Below are 10383 nucleotides of genomic sequence, written 5' to 3' on the forward strand. Positions count from 1 at the left end.
ATAATGGTTGATCAATAAATTTCTTGAAATTACTGTTTCCTTCATTCTAGTTGTTTTGAATTGCTTGGCATGAGCTCACAAACCAAAAGTTGGGCGCTATTGGATCTTCGTTAATATTATTTTTTTTATTTTAAAGAAATTATATTTAATATTAGTATTTTAAAATAATTTAAAAATATTAAAAATATATATTAATTTAAAATAAAAAAAATATTAAAATACAAAATAAACAGGAAGAACCGATATCTTATTACATCATCGTGTACTTAATACTTTTTTTCTAAATTAATCTTGAAGAAGGACTCGATGGTCGACAACACGTGGAGGTAGGTTCGAAAATAATTTATAATCATTGATTTAGTTTGAGCTATGAGCATAATTGTCTAATTAATTTAGAGATTATGAGATAATTTGGATCAATAATCTTTATCAAAACTTTTATTTTAACTGGTTATTACTTTATAGTTATTTTATTTTATTTTTATTCAAATTAAAACGTGCTCTAGATTAAATTTTGAATTACAAGTTTACCGTGTGATTCCTCTTTTGATGTGTAGAACAAGATTTCACCTAATTCTTTTCCTTCTCTTTGTGATTTTTTCTACTGTTTTATTGGGATTATTTTAAGTCTATCTTTTTGGTTTCCTTTTATATATCTCCTCTCAGACGCTACTGGTTAAATTAAGGTGGCAATTACTTCAAAGGGCAGGCTTCTATAATGTGAAGCCGGTGGCTTTGGGGTGAATGTAACCAAATGAGTGTTTCACATTTAGTTTGGAATTCTGCTGTTGATTATTTTTATTTTTATTTTTATTTTTGAAAATATATTTTTAAAATTTATTTTTAAAACTGATATATTAAAACGATTTAAAACTATTTAAAAAATTAATTTAAAATTAAAAAAATAAAAAAATCATTTTTTTTCCAAAAAGCTTTTAACAAACAATAACAATCGGGATCTAAGTGCTATTAATCAGGAAAAACAGCAAATGAGATTTGGCAAGATAAAGGGCCTCCGGTCTTCATTACATTGAGATATCAACACCATGTTGCCACAACGTAGGCTCTCACATGCCAAGAAACCTTCACGTAACAAAAAATAACCTTTATTTGCTTTGTTCACCAAAACTATAGAACTTTTAGTTTATCACCATCCATTTTTATTGTACATCATTATAATAAATGCTTTTTTTTTTACATGCAAATCATTATTTTACTCATATAGCTTTATTTGGGGGCTAAAGATGTCTTTTCATGAAAATAATTAGTCTTTTCAAGAATAAACAGGGCTAAATAGTGTTTTTATATTTTTATTACTCAATATAATTACTTTATTATTCTTGTCAACAAAAAACATTAAACTTTAATAAAGAAGCTTTTTAGTTTTTGATTTAATTTTAAAATAATTATGTCATTGCCCTTATAATTTAAAAAGCTTTGCATTTGATTTAGAGGTTTTTATACCTATTGCATTTGATTATTGAGTTGTCATTATGGATCATTAGTGGCAACAAAATAATTTTTTAAATAAGTAAAATAATACCTTTTAAAAAAAAACATTAAAAGCATGTGATGCCAATTTTAAAAGGCATGTGCAACATTATCTGTGGCCAAAACCTTGCTTCTAGAGCAACGGTTGAAGCATCTTAATATCCCTTTCACGTACAAATAGTTTGTGTGGCTTAATTGGCTTTTATTTGGTGTGTGTGGCCATATATCACCTCTCTCCTACTCAATTTTCATAGTGGCCTTAAAAAAATCAAATCAGCCCTTGAGGTTTGTTATCCTTATAATTCTATCTTTTTTCTTTTTTATTATAATTTTTTTATTTCAAGTAATTTATAAAATTAAGGTTTTTTTTTTTAGTTTCATCCCCAACATATTTTTTTCATCTGTTATATTTGATTTTCACTCTTTTGATTACTATTTAATTTATTTTAGATGGTTTTTTAAATTATTTTTTTCTTTACAATTTCATCCTTATTGAGTTTTTTTCCTATCAAATATAATATTTATATTATTATTACTACTATGTCTTTACATTGCAAGACGTTTTTAGATTGACCTTTTATTCTTATTTAATCCTCCAACATTTTAATCGGTGGGGTGTTTCGCTTTTTAGTTGAGTTTGAATTTAAAATTTAATAGGTTGCGGGTTTAAGAGATTAACTCCAATTTATGAAATTCACACGGACTTCATTGGTTTTTCCTCTTTTTTTTAAGTTTTTTTTTCATCCTCCAGCATTTTGTTACTTTTTTATTACTTTCTATGAGATTCTTTAGTCGTTTTAAAAATAATACAGGTTGTCTTGTTTATTTGATATTTTATTTTGGTCTTTTTAAAAATTTAACTTTTTAAAGTATTTTAGTTTTTAAATTAAATTAAATTAATTTATTTATTCCTCCAACATTTAACTCTTCAGGTGTTGAGCTTCTTTGTTTAGCTCAACTTTATAATTTAATGGGTTATAAATTTGAGAAATTAACTTAGGTTTACAAGATTCACTTAGGCTTACATGGTTTTTTTCTTCTTTTTTAAGTTCATTTTTTTTTCCGGTTTCATCCATCAACATGGACTTGGTCTTGAGTCGACCTCCAAGTTAGATTTTAAAAATATAATAATGATCATTCTTATCCTTACAATGACTCGAGTCAATAGTCGACCCGGCTCATGACCCAAACCTGATCTTGAGTCGACCACCTAATAGAGTTTTAAAATTATAATAATAACCATTTTTATCCTTATAGTGACCCAAATCAATACTCAAACTCGTGATTCGGGCTTAGTTGATTAGGCCTAGCCTTAAGTCAAGTTTGAAAACTATGATAATAACAATTTTTATCCTAAAATTAACCTGGGAGTAATGTTTTTTTTTCTTTCAAAATTTTCCTCTCACATTTTAATTTCCCAATTCATATAAAGATTTCTTTTTTACATTCATTTAGAATATAAATTCATATATCATAAAATTTTTTTGCAGTGGAACCATTAATACCCTCTGTATATATACTAGTTAAATAGCTCACGCTGCGCTACGGGTTGAGTTAATTTTTTACCAACATAAAAAATAATGTTCAATCGATATCAATATTTTAATAGGAGTAAGAAAAATATAGTAACTGAAAGAGATCGCAAGTGTTGTTAGAGTAGTGACCCGAAAAGAAAAAAAACACCATGAATTGAGTATTTCATGCTTACTTCTAGACAATTAATTTAATTTAATTAAAAAATAAAATTCTTTTTAAAAATATAGATTCAAAAAAGGTTGAAAAAAATTAATTCAAGTTAATCCTTGTTACTTTTAAAACCACAGAAAATTCTCATAGAAAACAAAGAAAAATATAACAAAATATTAGTGGATAAAACCAAAAAAATAAAGAACTTCAAGAAAGAAAAATAAAACCAAGCAAACCTGGGTGAACCTTGTAAACTCAGGTTATTCTTTCATACTCATAACTCCGTTAAATTATAGACTTGGACTAAATTAAAAAGCTCAACATCCACCAAATTAAATGTGAAATGATAAAATCAATAAATTTAATTTATTTAAAAACAAAAAAATTCTATTAAAAAAGCTAAATTTAATAAAGATCGAGCTCAACCTAAAAAGCTCAAAACCTATAGATTAAAATATTGGAGGATGAAATCAATCATTTTAATTTAATTTTAATTCTATGAAATCAATCATTTTAATTTAATTTTAAAATAAAAAAATCAATCTAAAAAAATCTTGCAAGATAAAAAAATAGCAAAAAAAAAAAGGGATTAGATTTGATAGGAAAAAAAACTCAAGAATGATGAAATTGTAAAAAACAAAAAACTATCAAAATAAAACAAATAGTAGTCAAAAGATTGAAAACCAAATCTAACAAATAAAACAAATCTATTCGGGATGAAATTGAAAAAAAATCACTAATTTAATTAAATTATTCTAAATAAAAAATTATAATAATGAGAATATAAATGAAATTTTAGAGACAACAAATCTCAGGGGCTGATTTAATTTTTTTGAAGGCCAACATGAAAATTGAGTGGAGAGAGGGAAAAATAAAAACATAAACAAAAGATCACAAACACCAAACCAGCAATAATTAAGTAATACGCATCACTTGTACTTTTAGTGGATGTTAAGATGTTTCAATTGCCACTCTGGAAGCAAGGTTTTGGCCATCAGATGACTCCACACACACCATTCAAACCTAGTAGATATTTTTCACTTGTTTCTAGCTATTTTTTTGTTTATTTATTAAATAATTGTGCTGCTCCTGATAACAACCAATAACTATTAAATAATCAAATGCAAAAGACAAAATAACTCCTAAATCAAAGGTAATTCTTTTTAAATTCCAAGGGTAATGACATAATTTAACTATTTTAAAATTAAGTTAAGAACCCAAAAGCCTCTTGACCAAAGTTTAATATTTTTTATTGTCAAGCATAATAAGATAATTACATTGTACAATAGAAATGTAAAAATACTATTTAGCCTCGTTCATTCTTATAATGACTAATAAGTTTTACGGAAGAGATCTCCGCCAACCAAGAGTAAAATAGTAGTTTCATTATTAAAAAGGTATTGTGAAACCCTGAATTCTTTAAATGTTATATTGCATTTTGTAAATATGTACCTTTTAAAGTTCAGTGTAAAACACTCACACATAATCATATAGAAAGATATAATATAAAATATATAAACACATATATAATGATATTTGATGATTTTCATTTTATAGTTTTATTCTACAATTTTATAATAAATAGCATAGCAACATTGTTTACAATTTTTACTAATTGAAACATATGAAAACTATATAGCATAGCTTCGTTTATATGTATTTAAAGACCAAGTTGTATCCTAATTTAAATTTAACCAAATAAACATTACAACATCTTTTACCAAATATTATGATCTAAAGATAGTATCTTTCCATATTAAAGATACATAATTCAAAAATGAAAGAGTTAGAATTATAATGTAAATTAAACCCAAGAATTATTGATGGTGACATGAATATTTGTTTTGTTCTCCGAAGCATTATTATTAAAGGCATCGTTAGGTTGATTCAATATTTGACTAACTTGCTTATATGATTGGGTATAGAAAACTTTAACATAAAGTTGATCATGTTAGTTTCATCCAATTAATTTAAAATACTCATTTGCGACCCAATTAAAACCTAAATGATTCAAAGTCTAAAGGTAAGGCTAATAGTAATTTACTAGATCATTAGTTCGCGCTATGTTGTAGGTTAGATTGTTTTTTCTTAATGTAAAAAACTATCTAAGTGTTGCTAATGTATTTTCTAGTATGAAAAAAATTTAAATCATGTGAAAGTTGATCTAATTTAGCGTGGTCAACATGACGAGTCTGCTTATATCAATTCGGTTAACCTTTCAAATCCACAAAATAGATCATAAAATCATACTAACCTTGTAGAAAATAAATCAAAACAAATTATAAAATTCAATTCTCAATCAATTTAATGTTAAAAAATGAAATTGAAAAAAAAAAGTTAGTTAAAAAAATAAAAATCAAACAACTTAAGTTAACCTGAGTTAATTTGCCATCATTTTAACATAAAAACATGTAAGATCTCAAACTAATTTTTAACGTAGTTGAGAAATGGAACAATTTTGCAATTGCTACAGTGAAACAATATTTTCTTAGTCTATGTAGAATAAATTCCAAAAAAAAAGGTGTAAAGAAAAAAAATAATAAAAGAATTTTAAAAAAATGAACAAAAAGAATGGTATAAATGGGTCAAGTGTAAAGAATTAAAAAAATATTTTTTTCCAAAATAAAGTGTAAAGAAGAAAAAAGAAAAAGATTAAAAAAACATTAAAATCATGAATTTAGCATCAAGTTATAATTCTTTTCTAAAAAATATCAGCCACGTAGGCTGCTCCAATATGTTTTTTACATGAAAATTAAAAGTGTCATTTGAAAAGCTTACGCAATCATCTAATTAAATAAATCAATAATTATTTATGTAAATAAATAAATAAAAGTCATTAACAATAACCAAGAAAGAAACTGTAAGATGAGATATTCACTTGATTATGTATACTAAATGTTTCGATTTAAATAAATAAAAGATAAACCCACCCTAAAACAACTCATGGCATAAACAATAAATACAAAAAAAAAATTGAATAAACCCACACCATAAAAAAATATAATGAAAGGCCAAACACATCATAAAAATGTAAGAAATTGACCTCGTCATAACTCATTTCTAGATTATTTCCTAAATTTATCTTTCTTTTTAAAATAAAAATAAATTATAATAACAATGAGAAAAAAAAAAGGTTGGCCAAGGAAGAGTTTTAGATTAACATAAAATCAAGCAGCAATCTTGAACGAAGTCGGAAGCCTGATCATACCTCGTTGTGCCCAAAGCTGGGTTATGTCAATGACTAGGTTGTGTTGGGATGGACCCATTCTGACCCGACCTAGATGGTGGGGTTGGGTCTAACCTAACATTGAAAAAGAAAAGAAAAAAAAAAGGTTAGGTTTGTTAGGCTGCTAGTCGGCCCAACCTAACTCTGCTAGGTTTGGGCCATATGACTGGGCCAAACCAATCCAATATATTTAATAGTATTATAATAATAAATAAATAAACAAAAAATTTCCAAGGGTCATTTAAAAAAAAATAATTTTCTCGTATGTTTTCCTACCAATTTTGTTCTATATTGGACCAAAAACTTACATTGTAAGATACAAACCTAATACAAAATATCTTATTTACTCTGAAATTTCTGGAAAAAAAATAAAAAAATCCTAATTTAAAAAAAAAATTATTTTTGTGCATACAACCAAATGCTAAAGGTTTTTCTTGCAGATTTTCTAAAAGATAAAAGCCATATTTTTATCATGTTTTAAAAAAATTCAAAAATAAATATTGTAACTAGTTTATAATTATTCATTAGGATTTGACTTTAATATAAAAAAAAACTTATAACGATTATTTTATTATTCATAATGCTAAGACTTAACTATATTTAAGAAATAAATAAGTTTAGCTTTTAAAATGGTTAAGATTTAAACCAATAAGGTAAAGACTTCCCCACGAAATTAGATTTACCTTAAACCTTAAATAAGATCAATGGATACAAACATGACATAGAAAAACAATCAAACAACAATACAATTTACCTTATATAAGGTGTACTAGGGATGGTGTGTCTTCCCATTGTACAATCAATATCTTACCTGAACTCTTGCGGATCATAGATTTTCTAATAACCATAATATTAGGTGGTGACTCCTAAAATTCATAATTATAATTTTATGATTAAATCCAAAACTCCTTTCCTAAACACATCTTAGGAGGCAGACCCATCGTTCTCGATGCTATGCATATAACAACTGACTTGTTGATATGATGGAAACATATAAAAAAGGCCTCAAGTAAACTCGGCAGCCAACCTGAGTGAACAAATCAAACACATAACCTAGGACATGAAATTGGGATGACCCCCATACATAGCAAAGCGAAAAAAATACTAGTAAAAAAATTGAAAAAAATGCTTTAAAAAATATCAAATACGACCTAAGCTAATCTTTTAGATCTTTGATATGAGTCATGAGACTTGGGTGACCCTATTAAAAACAAACCTGAAAAAACAAAGAAGCAAGATTCTTAACCAAACAAATATTAAGGGATAAAATTAAAGAAAAAAAAAGTCAATCATAAAAACAATGCATAACAAAATAAATATAAATTAAAAAGAATTAGGATTAAATTCAACATAAAAACTAATTAAAATAAAATGTTAATAGAAAATTTAAATGAAATTAAATGTTTAGGGATGGAATTGGAAAAAAGCCAATCAACTAAGAAAATGATTTTCAAAAATAACAATTAAAAGAATTGATATCAAATTTGACATAAAAATTCAATGAAAAGAAATGTTCAAAGAAGAATTGAAGAAAACCAATAAATCAAGAATATGATTGAAAACAAAAATAATAGTAATTAAAAGAATAAGGATCAAATTTAATAAAAAAAACTTCCTAAAATCAAAAATAAAATCCAATTAGAAACAATATAAACAAAACAATTGTAATTAAGAGAAGAATGATTGAATCAAAAGAAAAAAAGAAGAGAAATTAAAGGGTTGATATAATTTTTTTTCATAGCCGGCATATAATCCATGAAAGAAAGAGAAAGAAAATAAAAAAAAATATCAATTAGCACTAAATCAACCTCACTACTATACATACATTCTCCAAAAAGAAAGAGGATGCCAAGAAATATCAAATGATATGACGAAAGCTTAATTTCAATCATTATCATCAGATGCATGCTTCATCCAAAGGTAGTGAAGCGGTTGATAGGTGTCTAGCACGTCTTAGTAGTCTTTTGTATAATCAAGCCCTTGAAATTAATATTAAAAAAATTTGAATAATTCAATTGTTTATAAAAATATATAAAAAAACAAAAATATTTTTAGAACTAAATAACAATAATAAAAAAAAACATTAGGAAATTTGCATAGTATAAATGTTTGTGCAATTCAAATGTTGATGATAAAATAAAAATTACTGTGTAGCCCATGAACCAAAAGTTATGATTGCTTATTCTAATGGTAATATTGCAATTATATTGTTATTAAAAAAATAAAAAAACAATGTTACCCCTAATGAAATTAAGAATTAGTTATCATGTACTAGCACCTTTTTTCTCCTCAAATAAAGCTTCAAAAAATAATTAAAAAAATGATAATTTCATTATAAGTCTATACGTATTTTATTGAGTTATAGTTTTTTTTTTAATAAAAAAAACTCTTGCGGTATAATAATTCATTCTCCAGGACGACAGACGCGTCCCCGAAAGCAACTTTTTTAAGACCATCCCTGTGAGAAGAACCCCAGCTTCCCCTTCCTTCTCAAGACCATAAAGACCCCTAAACTAGAGTAACCATAGAAATAGAAGCCTGAAAAAATACAATAAACACAAATTAAAACTACAGGAGAGAGAGAGAGAGAGGCAATGTTTCAAGAGAGACATCATCAACATCTTGGTCCGCCCCATGGAATACTACTAGCAGTAGTAGTATCCATAGTGGTGCTAGCTCCATTCATCTTTGGTGACCAAGGTCAAGCCATAACTGAGGCTTTTGCTGAGCTTTTAAGTCCAATGGGTCTGTTACTCTTGCCCATTATCCTTCTCTTGACCATCCAGTTCCTTTCTTCTGATCGTGGCTCGTTTGTCTCCACTATCTTCTTTACTGGTGAGCCTGAGTCCATCCACCGAGTTAGTGGATCACCTGTTGGTGTTGCGCTGTTTCTTGTTCTGATCTTGTTCTTGCTTTATAATCGTTTGTCCATTTTCGGTGGTGGTGATGATTCCGCTGATTAAAAAGTGCTGCTTCTTCCATGGATCTGGTCGCTTTTCTCTGCTTTTAGTGGTATGGTTTCTTATGTATACAGTATAGGTGGAACGTAGACTTTCTTGTATGAATACAAGGTGGGCACGTAGATTTTCTTGTATGAAGAGGGGGTCGGTGATGATTTTTATTCTGACGTTAATACCCTCGCAATGCTTGGTGATTTGTTTAGTTTGATGGGTATTGTGGTCATTGGCAATGGTCGGAAAGTGGTAGCTGAATTTGCATTGTAGTGCAATGACAGAAGTACCCTCCCTTGATGTTACTGTTTGCTATATTCTCCCATATGAAGTGAGAATTTTATGGTATTTTCAGTTGTTCTTTATTCAATTAAACGAAACGTGATGGACGTGATTGTTCTTATGTTTTAAAAAATATTTTAGATTTTTTTATAATTATTTTTTTAAAAATAAAAAATATTATTTTAATATATTTTTAAATAAAAAATATTTTAAAAATTAATCATAACTATATTTTAAAATACTCTTAATTGGTTTTTAAACTCTATTTAGATTTTAAGAAAAGAAGTTTATTTAGGTAATTTTGAATAATTTTAATAAAATAAAGTTAAAATTATATATATAAAAAAATCTTATCAAAATTAAATATATTGGTTTCTTTCTTTTCCTTTCCTTTCACCGTATTTAAATTTAAAATTCTATGTAACAAAACTAATTATTAAAGCAATCCTCAATCCAAAACTTAGCTCGAGAAAGATTTCATTTCAAACCTGCGGACATTTCAATCGAGTTTGATAACTATCGGAGTAGATCGTCTTCCATGCGGAGCATGAACGAACACCCAGTATAGCTGGCCACCGGCGGTCAACAATTGGATATCTGATCTGACTAGAAGATGTAGCAGAAAGAAACCCAGAATATGTAAAGTTGAAGGCGTGGAGTAATTCTTAGAACGGCAGATAGAGTTGGAGGATCAACAGAGCATCAAATCTGGAGAAAATCATGAAATAGATGATGGGGATAAAGAAT

General features: G+C 27.0%; 1 protein-coding gene across 1 annotated transcript; it reads left to right on the forward strand.

Moving 5' to 3' along the window:
• The first annotated feature begins 8824 nt into the window (after window positions 1–8824).
• LOC105118563 (uncharacterized) lies at window positions 8825–9702 on the forward strand. The gene has a single exon (XM_011016534.1). The coding sequence runs from the start codon at window positions 8998–9000 to the stop codon at window positions 9364–9366; it is 369 nt and encodes a 122-aa protein (XP_011014836.1). The 5' UTR covers window positions 8825–8997; the 3' UTR covers window positions 9367–9702.
• Window positions 9703–10383: the final 681 nt, after the last annotated feature.

The sequence above is a fragment of the Populus euphratica genome, unplaced genomic scaffold (genome assembly GCF_000495115.2).
Source record: "Populus euphratica unplaced genomic scaffold, PopEup_1.0 scaffold2032.1, whole genome shotgun sequence".
NCBI lineage: Eukaryota > Viridiplantae > Streptophyta > Magnoliopsida > Malpighiales > Salicaceae > Populus > Populus euphratica.